Source organism: Parus major, chromosome 7, assembly GCF_001522545.3.
Source record: "Parus major isolate Abel chromosome 7, Parus_major1.1, whole genome shotgun sequence".
Lineage (NCBI taxonomy): Eukaryota > Metazoa > Chordata > Aves > Passeriformes > Paridae > Parus > Parus major.
In genome coordinates, this window is record NC_031776.1 from 2,803,027 (window position 1) to 2,819,854 (window position 16,828).

Below are 16,828 nucleotides of genomic sequence, written 5' to 3' on the forward strand. Positions count from 1 at the left end.
GTGTGTGTGTGTGTGTGTGATCTCTTCTTTCCTCCATTCCCAGAGCATGCACACACAGGCACACAGCGTCTACACAAATATGCATTAACCTACACACACGGGCAAACACGTACTCCCCTCCGCCCCGCGGGGAGACATTTTTATATACTGAAATTTTTGGTGGACTGCAGATGTTCAACAGTTAATTCTTCCTTAATTGAAGCAAAAAAGCAGTAGCAGGAGGAGAAAGATTTAATCCCAGAGAAGCAGCTAAAGGATCCTGTTGACCAAGCAGTTTTTCCAAAGCCACAACAGAGGGAGACACCGGATATTACACAAGATTTATCAAATTCGAAAAGATATCTTCTTAATTGAAGTACTAGCTGTGTTTCCATCACAAGGACTATGCATCCTCCTGTTACTCGTATCAGCAATTATCTACTGTAACATGCTGCTTGGAAATCCAGCGATTCATGCAGATACAGCTGCTTTACATATCTAGAGAGCAGAGAGTCTCCCCACCTAATGCTACAGGTAGGTTGCAACACTGCAGATTTGTGGGCATTTAGAGGGGGAAAAAAAAGCAGCAAACAGAGTAGTTAATATCTGACGAAATGTGAAACAATTGTGAGAATCTGCTGGGGTCTGACGACAAGCTCTCAGAACAAATGTGTGTGTATACATATATGTATATAAAAGTTCTCCCCAGACCACAAATTAGAGCATTATATTTTGCTACAGCAGCTGAGACGTCCCACAGCAACTCACAGGCACTCGGCTCGATCCTGGAAATCAGACAGACTGCAGACGTCTTGCACGGACACATTTCAACAAGTAAACAAATGCTGCTTGGCTCAGAATTAGTTTACAGCTTGAACTTTCTCATAATTTCTCATCCTGAGAGAGGCCAGGATCGTAGGTAAGTCTCTGAAACGTTTCCATCCGCCTTCCCTCGCCCCAAGTGAATAATTCACACCTACCTGATCAGGCTGGATGTGAAAGCTGAGAGGGGTCACAGGCCAACATTGACTGAAAGGTTAGAAACAGATTAGTTAAAGCAGTTCCTCCTAATCACGTTTTCGGTGTTGACTCACGGACAATCCCTCTTCCTCCACCTCCCATCGCAAAACGGGAGCGCGGCAGCCCAGCAACCACAACATGAGAACTGAGCTTTAACCCGGCGCCGACGATTCAGAAGGAGCAGGATTCAGGCGGTCCGGAGGCTGCGATGCCGCGGAGAAACCCCGGTGCCAGCAGCAGAGTCATCGCGGCGAACTTGGGCTGCATCTCCTTAGGTCTCGGGGCGGGCGGGGGAGAGAAAACAACCCATCCCTGTCCCCTCCCTGTGCCCGCCGGATCTCCTGCGGCTCCAGCTTCGCCTCGGCGGGGGAAGGGGGGGAGCGATCGCGGGTTAGGCGGGAGGCAGGCGGGGGAGGGCGGGCGCAGGAGCCCCGCGCCCGGCGGGCGGGCAGCCCCCGCGCCCCTCCGGGGACTCCCTGGCCGGGGCGCCGGCCATGCCTGCGCCGCGCAGCTCCGCGCTCCCTGCCTGCCCTTATTGGGATTAATTTTGTTTTTAGGGGGGTGGTGGTAGAAAAAAAAAAAAAAGAAGAGAGAAGAGCCAGGGGGTTAAACCCAAAAAATAATGCAGGGGCGGGGCGCCCCCGCCTCGGCCGCTGCTCCGCCTGCCGCTGGCTGGGGCGATGGCTCTCCTCAGACCTGCCGGCTCCCCTCAGATTCACCGCCTCCCGTCACATCCACCCGCTGGAGCTCCCCTCAGCCCGACTCTCTTCAGCCCGGCTCCCCTCACATACAACGTCTGGAGCTCCCCTCAGCTCGGCTCCCCTCAGCCCGGCTCCCCGCAGCCGGCTCCTCTCGGCCCCGCTCTCCCTCAGATCCACCGGCTGGAGCTCCCCTCAGCCCGGCTCCTCTCCGCCTCGCTGTCCCTCAAATACACCGTCTGGAGCTTCCCTCAGCCCGGCTCCCCTCAGCCCAGTTCCCTTCAGCCCAGCTCCTCTCGGCCTCGCTGTCCCTCAGATCCACCGGCTGGAGCTCCCCTCAGGCCGTTTCCCCTCAGCCCAGCTCCTCTCGGCCCCGCTCTCCCTCAGATCCACCGGCAGCCCGGCTCCCCTCAGCCCGGTTCCCCTCGGCCCCGCTGTCCCTCAGATCCACCGGCTGGAGCTCCCCTCAGCCCAGCTCCCCTCAGCCCGTTTCCCCTCAGCCCAGCTCCTCTCGGCCCCGCTGTCCCTCAGATCCACTGGCTGGAGCTCCCCTCATCCGCGCTTTGGAGCTTCCCTCAGCCCCTCCGCGCTCTCCAGCTCCGGCTCATCGCCGCTGCCCCGGCGGTGTCCGGGAAAACATCCCCCATGGCCGCATTGTGGAAACTTCGCCTCATCTTCCCACAGGCGGCTGCGCCGGGGAAGGGGCGCCCCGGCTCCTGTGGCTCGTGCCGCGCTACATTAAAAATCAATCTCCTTGCAATTCGGCTGCGCTGGCATTAGGCGTCATTGTAAAGCTGTTTCTCCAGAAACCACCAAAAGAGAGACTCTTGATGTTGGGGGAAACACAAGACAGCAGAAAGAGGGAGAAATCGAGGGGTTTATTTGGATAAAATGCCAAATAATGCTCCGTTTGGGCGAATATTCCCCGAATAGCGCAAACACAAAGTACGAAGCTCTAAGTCAGAGTGCTCTTGTGGAAGGCAATGAGGGTCACTCCATGTGTCACTGTGCCCATGTCCAGAGGCAAACCCTGCCATCGATGCCCGCTGACAGTAGATGGTCCTGGCCATGGAAGCGCACACAGCGCACCTCGACCCCGGGGCTGCGCAGGACGGACAGCTGGCCCACGGCCAGACACAGAACCTTCACCGAGCCCTCGCTGCTGGCCAGAGCCACCAGGCCACCTGAAACACACAGCAAAGGCATTGAGCTTGGCAAAGGCTACACAACTGGAAGTTTTGAGGTGGTGACTTTAAAGACACACGCGGTGCACTCCTGTTTCCTGTGATAAATTAACAGAAAGTTGGATGGATCAGTAACAATGAGATTGGATTCTGAAGCCATTAGGCCAGTCTGGAGACCTCATGTTCTCCTCACAAGGAGTCTGGCTACTGTGACATCTCAGCAGAATCTGCTGAGTTGGAAGGGACCTACACGGATTAAGGAGTCCAAGTCCTGGCCCTGCAACAGGACACCACAAGGGTAACACCATGTGCCCAAGAGTATTGTCCAAACCTTTCTTGAACTCTGTCAGGTTTGGTGCTGTGATCATTCCATGGGGAGCCTGCCCCACTGCCCAACCACCTTCTGGAGGAAGAACTTTTCCCTAATAACCAACCTAAACCTACCCTGACACAACTTCAGGTCCTGCCACTGGTCCCCACAGAGCAGAGATCAGTGTCTGCCCCTCCACTCCCCCTCACAAGGAAGTTGCAAGCCCTGGTGAGTCCCTCCTCAGTCCCGTCCAGCTGAACAGACCAAGTGCCCTCAGTCACTCCTCACACGGCTTCCCCTCAAGGCCTTTCACCATCTTTGTTGCCCTTTAGATGCTCTCTGATAGATTATTATTAGTTTTATGTCACAATGACCAAAACTGCACACCATACTCAAGGTGGGGCTTCCCCAGTGCAGACCAGAGCAGGACAATAATTCATACTTGGATGCAATTATTCAAACATGCATTCTGACACACAGACTGAGCACCAGAGGAGTAGATCCTCTCCTAACACTTGAAGGTACCGACATCAGACCATGCTTTTGACACTGCTGTTTTTAGAGTGTACCACTCTAACACATGAGGATGTGAGTTTTCAGATGAATTTCCAGAAGGTCAGGCATCTAACTGAACTGACTGCTGGCTCCCTTATATCCTTATGGGAAAAAAATATAATTAAATCCTTAGTATAGAACAGGGTTTAACAGTAGAAAAAACAAAAGAAAACCTAAAAAAGGTTCTAAGGAGTTCTCAGTTTCCATGTGCTTTTTTGCAAATCAAATGGGCTCAGTTTTCAACACTTTTAAGGAAGCAGAATGTGTTTATAAGTTTGTTATCTTCCTACTTAAATAAAAGCAGAGGTAATAGCTGGTAAGTGATATGTTTGAAGTGCCTCTTACTTACCCAGCCTCCAGATAAAGATTCTCTTTTAGAAATTAACTATAATAACCATGAGTTTCACGTACCAAAAAAACCAAAACATTAATTTCAAAGCTGCTGTGGCCCTAACAACAACAGGATCACTGTACTCAGTTGTGATCTTGGTCAAACACCTTTTTCCATTGAAGCAAATTCAATACACCTTCCAAGTGATTACAGCTCTTCTTATGTATTGAGATATTTCTCTCCGAAAGCAAAGACATCACCAGCAGAATATTCAATTAATATTGACACTGGTAAAGTCAGTCTGGCACTGAAGTCATAATTTTTTTGAAGATTATGAAAAACAGGAGATATTTTTCTATTTTTAGTAACTCAGGTTATTCACTAAACAGCCAATGGGAACATACTGCCCAACAGATGTGACCATGGAGGAATTTATCCCAGTTTTAACACTTCAGAGCCCTTGGCATGCCTATGTGATGTACATATATCCAGGGAATATATTGTCCCTCCATTCAAACAGGTCATAACAATGGTGTTCTCTGTTCTGCTCATGGAAATCTGATGGCTTCATTTTGCCATTTATCAAAAGAAACACCTAAAACAGCTTACAAATGCACTGAGAATATTTAACCACAACTTATGTTTAGTGTGGTCATGGATATTTGTGCAAGAAAGGGAACTAGGAAGTAGAGCTAACCATGATAAATATGCCCTATTTGCAAACCTTTATAACTACCCAGCTTCTTCATCTAGAACAAAGCCTGACACAGCAAAGATCTGTAGGATGGATTAGAGTGTCCAAAGCAGCAGATGTGAATATTTATTATAAACTCTCCTCCAGCAAGTCTTTGCTGACAGAAGCATTGCATATGGATTGCACTTGCAGTGAGGCTCTCCAGGCAATCGCTGGATGACTTCTCCAGGAGCCAAACAAATGCCATTTTGCCTGTAGCCCTGACACCACAACAGCTGGGCAGGGGGTTAATGTCACTTCCAGCTTCTCAAAACCACTAATGAACCCAGTTGTTCCAGAGAGGGACAAGCAGGAGAAAAGATTTGGACAGCTGCATTCCACTTCCAGAAAGTAAGGACAGGACAGAGTGACAACTGAGACAAAGCTTCAGCTCATTTAGTCCCTGGGTTGAGCAGGGGTAGACCCCCACCCTACATTTTCTGCATGCTTTGCTAGGTAAGTCACATGCCTGAAGCAAAACCGTAGCACTCATCCTGCCACTGCATGCCAGTATTCCGACAGTCCTGGGAAATGACAAAGCCAAGAGGAAAACAGAGAGGGCCAGTGAAAACCAGCCAGCTAGGAGGTGCAGTAGAACCCTGCACTCACCAGGAAAAGGATGATGGTGCGCTTGATGGCCGCCCTGGTGAAGAATGATTCATTTCCCAGGACATTTTCCCTGAGTTAGGATGTGTTACTATTGCTGACCATGAGCATTTCCTGGCTCAGTAGCAGCAGGAGGCACAGGCAGATGCATGCTAGGGGGAATGCACAAAACGACAACATCTCATTTCCGTCACCCTTTATGTCAACGCTGATCTATGGGCTCATAACAATTTGCTCATTATAATGTAAATTTACTCCCTTCTTCCTTCCAAAAGGAGATGTTTCATTTTGGGAAGAGGGAACAAATTGTGTTTTATTGCTCTTTCAAAATTTTCTTCAATTAGGAAAGCAAACAAAAACTACTACATAATTGTGATGCAAAGCTGTATTTTAATGAAGGGTACTTACTTGTCACTAACAAAGGCACTTTGATATAACACTGGAGGAAGATAAAAGCCTGAAGAGAGGTTGTTCTTCATACCTTTGACCCAATTGTCAGGTGGGGCTGGTCTATGTAAACTCATTGAACCAAACAGTTAGGATGATTTGCATAGAAATTAATAGGTCCTGCTTAAAAGAAACAAAATCTCCAAGACTCTGACCTCTAGATCTCACAGCCTCTAGATCTCCAGCTCACAAGGCTTCCCAGAACCTGCTCTGGATCTGTTGGTGCACTTGGCAGCATGGGGAGATAAAGTAAAGCTTTGCTCTGGCTGGCCCCATGCCAATCCTGAGCTCAGCCTTCTTCCTCAACCTGGCAGACAAGGAGTGATGACAAAGCACACTGCCACCACAAAGAGACCCTACACTGGCAGCCTTTGTACTAATCACAGCTGATTTGCTGTTGCTCCTTGCTAGAACACGAGCACTAATTTTTCTGATGTACCCCTATTATGTCCTTAGAATAACATAAGCTCTGACCATCTGGACACTTGCTTCAAAAAGGATGCAGTGAGTTGGAAAAGGTAAAGAAAGGTAGCAAAGCCAATTAAAGGTACAAACAACTTCTGTGCAAGGAATCCTTATGAGGGATGACAGCTTAACTGAGAGAAAACCCTGTGCATTAAAATGTACTTGGCTGATGGTGCTTATTCCACGTGTAAACTTCAGGTTTGAGTCTGTCCTTGGGGATCCACAGAGAAATGTGGAGCCAAGCCAGATCCCAGATTACCCCCAGGGGATGGTGAAACACAGGGTTTCCATGAAAATGCTTGTCTGAATCCCACCTCACCTTGGAGCTGCTGGCAAGCCACAATCTAGAATCTCTGGACATTCACCTTTTTGCTTGGACCAGACTGAATTTACTCTGAGGAATCACTGTACTTTCAGCTCTCTTTTTTTCCCAGCATTGGAGTTAAGTAGTGCTGTAGGTTTCCACTCCCAGTGTCCTACAGAGAAAAGCTCTGTTCTTGTCTCTGGACTGGCAATGCTCTTCATTTTGGATATTGATTTAATTACAAATGCAGTGCTGTTGTTTGGGTTGGAAATACATATGTACTCAAAACAATAAAAATCATCCATGCCCTTCTAAAAGAACTATTCCTGCTACTAAAACTATCTCTACATTGTTTTGAGAGTAGAGGTGAACCCTAAAATCATTTAGTACCTCAGAGATAGTAATATTTTAGGGTTTTTTTGGCTTGTTTTTTGTTTTTTACTTTTAGGATACATACCACACTTTGGAGAAGGGGGTGGTTTAATTATTTTGTATGAAAATTTGTTCTTGTAAGTTTTTCAAATGTACATAAAATTATAGGCTTGATAAAGGCTGTAGCCATAAAATGCCAAAAGCAGGAATCTGGGAAAAATCCCATCAAATTTACTGGAGTATCCATACTAACCTAAACATGTGAGCTTAAAAGCAAAGTTACCGCATTCAGTGAGGCTCAGTTGTGTTAGATAAAAGTAAGCAACCTGCTTTTTCTCATCTCTAAGGAACTTTGAATACCTATGCAAAGGAATCCTAAGGAACCAAAGTCCCTCCTGTGAATACAGGATGAAATCCATCTCCTAATTTGAACTGGTGGATAAATTTAAAATAGTGCAGGCGTGTTGAAGCAATCTAATTTGTTACTGCATTTCTTTAGAAGACAGAACTAGACAAGATTAATTTTCTGGGTTGATGGATCCAAATTACTTGGGGTAAAAGGAACAAAACCTGTACTTGTCAAAAGACAGTTTGACAATTTATATTTCATAAGAGCCTAACAGAAATCACAGCCATGATTACTGTCTTCCTTGTACAATGAATTTTGAGTGAAACCTTGCCAGGACCACACTACATACTGCTTTACATGTCCAAACAGCTGGAAACTGTGACAGTTTTGGAGCAAACCACCACCACCACCACTCCTCACTGGTGAGCCTTTTTATATGCCCATTAAAACATAAAACTTTTCTTTGGGAAAATTAGTTTGCTAATTTTGTAACATTCCAGTATCAAATACTCTGAAAAGTTCTGTTTTAGCCTGTCAGTGCTTTGTGTTTCTGGAGCAGTTTAGCAGCTTCAAAGCTCATAAAATAGTGTTGTAACAAAAGTCACAAACTCCACAGCTGCCCAGGCACATCAGGCTGAGACATTCTTCCTGATAACTGGCACTGTTTGCTCGCTCCCAGTTACATTTTCCATAGACTCAGCAGCTCAGGTGAACTCTTCTGCTCAAAAATGTGGCAGAACAAGGACAGTGACAGATCAAAACCTCTCCTCTCTGCTCCAGCAGCTCCTCCTCTCAGAGACAACAGAGAAGTCGAGGAGCAGGATTTGGGCAGTTGTTTCTAGAAAAACTACAGCAATTACTTTGGACTTCCTTGCAAATAATTCTGATGTGATAACTTCCCCAATTCAAAAATTACTTGCACTGCCCCACTGTAAGCAAAGCATCCACCTTCAAAGACAAACCCAGTTATTTCTGGGTTTAAATGAAAAAGAAAAAATCTTGTGTGGATAGAAGAAATTCTGTTTATCATAACTGCATACAGAAGCCTGAGACCATTCCTGATGGCAGAGATGAAATAACATATCAAAGAAAGAAAGCAAGAAAAGCTTTGATCAATAGGGAAATGGTTTTTATACACATCAGAACCAATTTAAAGAATTCTCTAGGATCAATTTAGATAGACAGAAATGCTTCTCAGCATTTATTACCTGTGGAGGGAATATTGATCCCATCCATTGATTTTTCCTATGCATGTAGAGCAGCATCTGGTTTTGTTGTGTAGGTTTTCTTCCAAAGAAAGATGACCCAAAGTGGAAGGTATCAAGAAACTACTTATATTTTAAGGACTTACATTAATGGTTCAACCAATGTCATTACTCAGAACTTTTAAACTCTGTTCAAGAATAGTCAGAATGTAATTTAGCTTAATTTTGACACCTGATTGTTAGTCAATGGAATGTATTTTAAGATAAGTGGGTTTTTTTTGAACTTTACTTACCAAAGGCTACCAATTCCTTACATAACACATTACATCAAACATATTTTCTTTCCCATTCCCTTTTTAAAAGGAATGTCTTTTCATAGTAATGTTAAAAATTGCACAGCCATAATGGATTACATTCCCTCTGAATTAAGGTATTTTGTCATTATTGGAGCTGCAAGCATTGCATCATCATCAGGATCCCTCAGTCTGGAGTCTCCTAGGAACTGGGCACCTCTCAGGTGAGGTGTGAAAAGTAAAAATACCCAGTCCCTCCCTTTAGCCATCTGGCTAACAGTTAATTGCCTACATAAAAGTAAATGGAATATTTACGAGGGCTGCAAACTATGATTGCAGTGGCTGTAGATAAAATTCTCCATTACTGTCACAATAAGCAGAATGTTATTTACCAGACAACTGATTTCAAAATATGATAGATTGTGGGCAATTTTATTGTTCTAGAAACAGCTTTCAACAAATATAACAACTATTTCTTCTACCCTGTGTTTTGCTTAGGAATGCACTTTTTAGACATTATTGTAAGTCCTCCATTCTTAAAAGTGAGTAAAACCTTCTAAATATTCTTGTGGAAATAATGATGACCCCCCTCCTCCCTTTGTCATCACACTTTATTTAGATCTTTCAAGGGACAGGGCATAGAAGAATAATCTTGAGCAGTTTGTAGTTCACTTGCAGCAATTCACTAAATATTCTCAGTAATGGATACCAAAAGGCAAGCTGGGAAAGAGTGAAGGCGTCCAAGAATCTGCTGATACAGGTGTTTAATACACTGGTACCAAAATAAAATCCTTTTGTCATTCTCTCTAGAGACTTTTTTCTTTCCCCTTTCTCAGAAGTATTTAAATAGACATAGATTTGGCAAAGCATATTATAGAAAATTAGCTCATCTCAGAGTGCACTTAAGCTTGTGACTCACCTTATGCATGTGAAGTCATTCAGCTCAGTGCAATCATGTGCTCAAATGAAGCAGCATCAGGGCACCACAAACAGAGTCATTACTGCAAGAAGGACTTACAGTGCAAAGTCTTGGAATGAGCAAACTCACTTCTTGTTTGCCTTTCAGCAGGATAACAACAGTCAGGTCTCCTAAACAGAAAGGCAGCTTTTTAGGCTGAGTACAGCCATCTGGTGAAGGTGTCCTAGACCCAAGTTAGGTCTTATAACCTTAAAGTTATAAAGTTATCCTGTTATAACTTAAAGGTTGTAACAGGAAAAGTCAGTGCAGAGAAGTTTCTCAGACAAATTATTCAGTAGACATTTACAAAGGTGGAAAGCAATTCCCCTGGAACAGAGAAAAACCTCAAATTACCCAAGAAATGTGTTAGTAGAAATTCAATTCACATCTTTAAAAATCTGCATGTAGAGATTTGGCCTGGCTGATAAATGAGTGTGGAGTGGGATGTGGTGTGATGCATTTGCCTCCAAAGAGTAAAGGTGTGGAGTAATGTTTGGCTGGTGGAAAAAGGGGACTTCCCTTAACTTCTTACTCTGTGAAACTGTGACCTAGATGAAGGGGCTGATTATTCCTGGAGCTTAAACAGATCTCAGAACTCACCAAATCTTTTTCAAGCAGTAAATCACCAGAAAGTTACTCAGAGCAAAGAAAGCATTTATCTGATAGAAGAAAATCCTTTATATAAAATAACTTAAAGCCTTTTTATAAGGATTTCTAGATCCAGACCATTACCTAAAGCTCCCTTTCAGCTGGACTTGAGCTTGTTTATATTACATTTTAGTTGGCCTTTTTGGCAGCATTTTGGACTTTCAAAGTAGTTTCAAAACAAAGCAAAAAGTATTAAAGCAGAAACTTTTGAAGCAGAGTCTTCAAGATGTCAAAACCTTTCTGGATGTGTAAATGAGGCATGTTGAATATATTAAAAATAATATATTGAGAATAAAAGGAAAATACCTTCTTGTCTAGGACTGGGTTTTTGAAATGAAAATGTCTGTCACTGCAGAATATTTTTATGCATATAATAGGAAGGCACTTGTCTAGCTTTCAGTGTTACCTAGAATACCTGTATGTGGGCACATGTGTAGGTCTGTGTTTCCAAGGGAATCTACCTTGAGGGAAAAAAACTGATGAGGAAGGACCAAGCCATCCTGGCAAAAATCTGTGGATTGCTACCAAGTGCGGGACCTCGGGCTCACCAAGCTGTTCTGAAATCAAAAATGCCAAAAGGCAGCATTTGGTTTTTAAGTCACCACTGAAGGGAAGGTGTTGAGTGACACTGCATCCATGGGGAGCTGCCAGGAACCCTGGCAGGGCAGTAACAGCTTGGCTGAGAAACTCCCGAGAAGGTGACATCAGTACTGGTGCTGCTGCAGTTGTGTTTGTGCTGCCCAGGGCAACAACATGACAAAAATGTCACATTTTAAGAAAGCAACAGAGGAAAAGAGGAAAGATCAGTATCATCTAATGCTCTTCAAAAAGGAATAAATCACCATAAATTTATCTGCAGGAGTTGCCAAGCCGAACCTCTGCTTGCAAAGAAACTTTCTGAAAGACTTTTTATGTGATGGCAAATGCTCCAGAGCATGGCTACAGTTCACATTCAGATCTTGTTCTAAAGAACAAGTTTTTCTCTTCTGTTAAACCTATATATTGGAAGCAGCATGCCAAGTACTGTTCTGCAAGTAACACTATCTCCATAACACATTAGCTGTTTTCTTGGTGTTTCAAGAGTTGCACTTACATTAACTAAAAACTTTCATTAAGAAAAGTAGTACTTACTGATGGGCTAACTGAGATAAATTAGGTCACAGCAAAATTTCTGTTACAACAAATTGAAAATTATTCTACTGCTACAAGTGAGGTCCCTGAATACAGATTTGGGTGCAAAGCCATGCTTTCCTCTGAACTTCTTACTTGGCTGCAGCTGTATGTGTTTTAGGCATTGGTATGTCTCACTTTTAAGAATTCAGTGAAGTTGAGCGGTGTGTTAAGAGATGAAAAATTCCAGATGTGCAGGAACACAGCTCTGACGAATGGAAACACTGGTCTAAAAGCATTCAGGGAATAGAAGATAACCTTCTTGTTAATGCTCTGCTCCTTCTCCTTTCCCCACTTTGAGATGCCTGCAGTCGTTCAGTTAAAGCCTCCCTGATCCTCCTTCCCTTCTCAAGCGATAAGACGGATATGCTTGTGCTACAGAAGATGAGACTGGGATATCAACACTGATTTATTTTTCCCTTGGACAGCATATGCATCATCCTTTCCATTAAATCTAAGGAATGACCAGATTGTGTAAGCACTTTTTGATGTGGAGTGGGATTCATCTCATCTGACCTTGCCATCTCAGAGTGGATTCAGTTCATCCAGGCTCCTTCTGCAGCTACCAGGGAGGAAAACTCCCTTTTCCTAGGAGCTCCCCTGCCTCTGTGGGACAGCAGGGGCTGGCTCTGTGTGCTGACTACAGAAGGAGCTCCACAGCCACTTCTCAGACAGCTCAGACAGGGTGACACTAAATCCCATGCAGGAGCTCCAAACAGGCACCTCAAAGACATTTTTAAGGAGAATTCCCTAACTTGCACTGCTGGCAGATGTGTAAACCAGAGCATCTGCAAATGTACCTAGGCACCTGTATTCATCCAGGGGCTTAAATACCATTGAAAGCCAGATTTACATAGGCAATGACCTCTATTAAACCCAAGTCTTAATCATTTGGTGCAACTCTCACACTGTGGCAATAATCCATAATTTCAGTAGCATTTGATAGCAAAGCAGATCATGTGCATCGTCAACATTTTGTAACCCTATTAACTCTGAGATAATGGACTTGTCTCTGCTATATTTCTAAGCTTATTGGAATAGACTGTAATTAGCACTTCCTTTTTTTTATACAAATCTCTTGACCCCCAGAGCCAGTTCTTACACCACAGGTAATAACTGCTTCAGGTTATCAAAGCCTAAAATGGAGGTGGGACACAGACCTAGAAGCCAAACTTCAGTTTACTTCCAGAGTTTAAGCAAGAGTCATGAAAACTCCTGCTTCAGAGAAAAAGCACTTTTAAGGGAAGGTAATATTTATTTTGCTTTGCCTCAAAATGTTCTGCCTAAGTCTGAATATGTTCCTTAAAGAGTGGTTCAGTGTCCTTATGAACCCAGACCAGAGCAGCTCTGGCTAAACATTGTGGATTCCTAATGCTTTTTACACTCATCAGTTTTTCCTAGCAAATAAACAGGAAACGCTTCTGTTCTGTCCTTAAAGCTAGTTTCTTGTTATCATTATTATTTCAAGCTTAGAGCATGATCTAATGTGTGGATTCTGGTTTCTGTCAAGCCAAGTCCTTTGCTACACAATGCTCCTGGGACATGGAAGCTCATGTGGGGTGGGCTAAAGCCCTGCTGAAGTGGCTGGAAAGCCAGGCTTGGCTTGTGCTGTGTGTGCCTCCAGCTTAGCCTGAGGTTCCCCTCCTGCCTGTGCAGTGTCCCATCTGTTGTAGCTGTCTGGGCATCTTCTCTGGTGACTGGAAAGAGATGAGTGGGATAAAATGTGCTCTGCACATCCCCACCTTCTGTTCAGTCCATGGCTAGCTTGAATAAATTATGTCATTTTTAGGTGGTCACATAGATGGGGCTCAGTGCCACCCTTAATCAAACTTCAGCTCTCCCAAGTCAAGTTGGGTTTTTTTTGGTCTGTTTATAAAACTTCCAGGATAGAAAAAATGGAGATTTTAAATCTTAATCAGTGCAGCCTTCAGATGTTGCCTACACTATCATGATGATACAAGTGAAGCAGTGTTGCAGTGTGACTTTTATCTTTATTCCACATTACAACTAAATAGTATTTCACCACGGTAGTAAAACCAGACAAACACACGGGAAGACTCTGAAAACAAAACAAAAACCCCTGAAGTAGAAAACTGGGATTAGCTTAATAAAATCTTCTCCAAGTACAAGCTCCAAGAGTCTCCCTTTAACTTAAGCATGTTATTGTCAACAGTGGCATTTCGGTTCAGCTGTTCCCTTAACTAAACATTCCTATTACTGTCATTCCTCGGATTGTCATATTCTCTGCCTTGACAGCACAAACACTGTGCTGTAAAATCTGTCAGAGAGGCCAGCTGATTTCCTACATCTTCTGACACTTGCAGGTCTTTAATATCAGGCTGTCAGAACACCTGAGAGAAGAGCGGGTGCTTCCCTGTTCAGGGCTGTTACTGTGACTACCATCACACATACTTTAATCATTAGCCTTACAGTACTGTGAAATCCTGACTTTTATGCCCTTGGAGTCCCATGCCAGAAAATGCTGCTGGCATAAATCTATCATAGAGGTTAGCTGGCTCACTAACCCATGGAGTTCTATACGTAAAACGAAGCTGTAATGTTTTACAAAGCTTATATAGTGTTTTCTTAAACTTTCTTCTGTGACTTTTTTTTTTTTTTGAGGGTAGCTGTAGTAGGTGTAACAATTACTCAGTGACAAGTGTAGGTGAAACTCAGCTGCTTAAAATAAACCCCTCTGTGCCAGGACCCTTTTGTCTTTGGGTGTACTCATGGAGCAGATGAGCTTGGTGGGCAGTGAGTTTTCTGTAATGTAAAACTCCTTTGGTTCAATATTAAAATGAAACTGGGAGAAGAAGAACAAGAGGAAAAAAAAAAATAAAAGAACAGTCCCTGGTCTTTAACTGTTTATGGCATTCCCTATACAGGGATGAGAGCATCTGTAATCCTGCTTGTGCTCAGCTGTTGTCTCCCAGTGACAGTGAACTCAGTGTTCCTGGGCAAACAATTATCCTGGGATAGGCCTTTTTGGATCTCTCCTGTTCTAGCATTCTGCTTGGATACAGAGAAAAATAAATGAAGAGCTGATAAAAAAGATTTTATAGCCCCCAGATCAGGGTGCTGCTGAGATGTAGCCATCTCTGCTGCTACCAACAGCCCAGTTGATCACACTGTGTGACACAGTGCCACAGAAGCCACATAGGCAATGGATTTAGGAAACCCCATTCCAAGAACAGAGAGTGTGATAAGCAAAGCATGTACTTCCAGGTGGCATGTGTCAGGTAAGCCACCAGGAATGATGGATGAATGCTGTGTAGCTTTAAGTGACTCTATTGATGCTCCAATAGTTTCTGCTCACAGAGAGGAGAACAAAAATTTAGGTCTTTAGTGCTTTAATTGCTAAAGAACATTTGCTGCAGGAACTTAATAAATTTTTTTTGCACGAATCCACGAACACCCCGCAAGAGCATTACCGGAGAATCAACAGAGTTGTGGCTGAGGCAGAGGCAGGACAGGCTTGGAGATCAGTTCCAATAAGTGCCTTGCTGCCCAGCAGCACTGTTCATTTAATTTCCCTGGGCCTCAGCTCTCCATCTGCAACAAAAACTGAATCACCACTTTGATCAGCTCATCTCTTTAGGCTGATCGAGGTGGCAACTCCTACACAGCTTGTTCAGTGGAGCTTCTGGGCATTCTTGAAAAAATCATAAATAATCACTGAATGGGTTGGGTTGGAAGGGACCTTAGGAATGGTGTAAGGCAGCAGCAGATTTCCTGGCTCTGTGATCACACAAGGCACCGAGTGAACCTTGGGGGATAACACAGAGTATCACCCCTTTGGGCATGGCCCAAGCTGGGCAGGGAGTGTGGGCTGGCTGCTTCTGCCTGGAATGGATGCTGCTGTCGGGGTAACAAACGCCGTCTGTCATCACAGCATTTATGACACTAATGCTGAACCGCTGGACAGCATCCAATGAGAACCTATGGTGAGGTAATGGCATGGAGCTAGAGATGCTGAAAAGGAATCCCCAGCTAATACAGCTCTGATGGTTTTGAGTATACACAGAATATCTTGTAATACTACAGCTAAGTGCTAGTTAAATAAACAGCAAAGGTAATTGTATGGTACTTCAGTCACTTTGCAGACTTATGGAGCTTTGAAGGCAGCTCCTTGCAGTGCTCCCTGCCAAGGTTTTCAGCAGGGTTAACGCTTTTGACTCCTATGCTTTAAGTGTCTGAAAGAGATGAATTGTGTTTCACTCGCTGTCCTGGACTGACTGGGACATTGCTGCTTTTATTCACAGCCAAAAAATATTTTTAATTCTTTCTGGATTATTTATCCCTTTCCTGAGAAGCCAGCATAGGTCAAGTCTGAATGAGTTTGTCTCAGACCTTGCAGACCAGCTGCTCTTTCAAGCCTAAGCCCATGACGTGCAATGGTTTCCAAAATTAAAATGTCCTACTAGACCCAAGTAGTTCCTGATATATTAGATTAAGATATAAAATCTATCTGTGAATCCCTTGAACTGTGCTCCTTTTCCTTGAACTTGCCATTTACAATCCTACTGATTGCTCAGTGACATTAGTTGCTCTTTCCTATGCTCACAGAGCCAGTTACACACAAAAAATTGTGGTGGCAGGGCTTTGTAAGTCCAATCCATCCCCTTCCTAGGACTGCATAAGCATAGGTAGTTTAAATTCTTTTCATTTAAATCCAGGTTTCCAAAGCAACCCTGTCAAATAGAGGCATCCACCTTTCTCATCTGCTGGATGACTCTGGCTAATACTTAGGCTGTCATGGTCTCCAGAAGAAGGAAGACTGCAGTTCTCCTCCACCACCGTATTATCTTTTCTCATTGCTTTTATATTTTGGCAAACCTGCAGTGATAGAAGGTAATTGTAGCTTGTAAGATCTGAGAAGAATTGAATGCAAATCCCAATGCATAGCTTTCAGATCTAAATACGTAATTTTCTGCAACCTCCCTGTCTCCTCCAGATTTACCCAAAAAGCTGATGAATACTTTGCTATTTTCCCTTTCCTTGGAAGCACAGGCTGTGCTCTAATAGCACTTTTCCTTCTCAAGCAATAATTTCCCTTCTTCTTGTACTGAAGCTCAGCACCTACCTGCAGACATTGTTCTCAGTCTAGCTGGCTTCTTCTATGTCCTTCCACATCTGTCCACTTCTTCACTTTATTACCTGTTCCTCAAGTGGTCCCATGGCCATCCATCCATCCATCCATC

The 16,828-nt window shown here is 44.0% G+C and overlaps 2 protein-coding genes across 7 annotated transcripts in view; both read right to left on the reverse strand.

Annotated features, from left to right (window-relative positions):
- The window catches only part of VWC2L (von Willebrand factor C domain containing 2 like), a 45,509-nt gene extending 44,104 nt beyond the window's left edge, over positions 1-1,405 (reverse strand). For all 4 annotated transcript variants that reach the window (XM_015634810.3, XM_015634809.3, XM_015634811.3 and 1 more), the window contains exon 1: positions 960-1,405. The gene's annotated coding sequence lies outside the window, so the exon portion shown is untranslated. The remainder of the gene's footprint in view (positions 1-959) is intronic.
- A 1,149-nt stretch (positions 1,406-2,554) lies between these two features.
- The window catches only part of SPAG16 (sperm associated antigen 16), a 359,993-nt gene continuing 345,719 nt past the window's right edge, over positions 2,555-16,828 (reverse strand). For 2 of the 3 annotated variants that reach the window (XM_033516153.1, XM_015635568.3), the window contains exon 16: positions 2,555-2,881. In XM_033516153.1, the coding sequence (XP_033372044.1) occupies positions 2,843-2,881 (39 nt within the window). In that variant the 3' untranslated portion in view covers positions 2,555-2,842. The remainder of the gene's footprint in view (positions 2,882-16,828) is intronic. The other variant, XM_033516152.1, reaches the window with a different exon arrangement.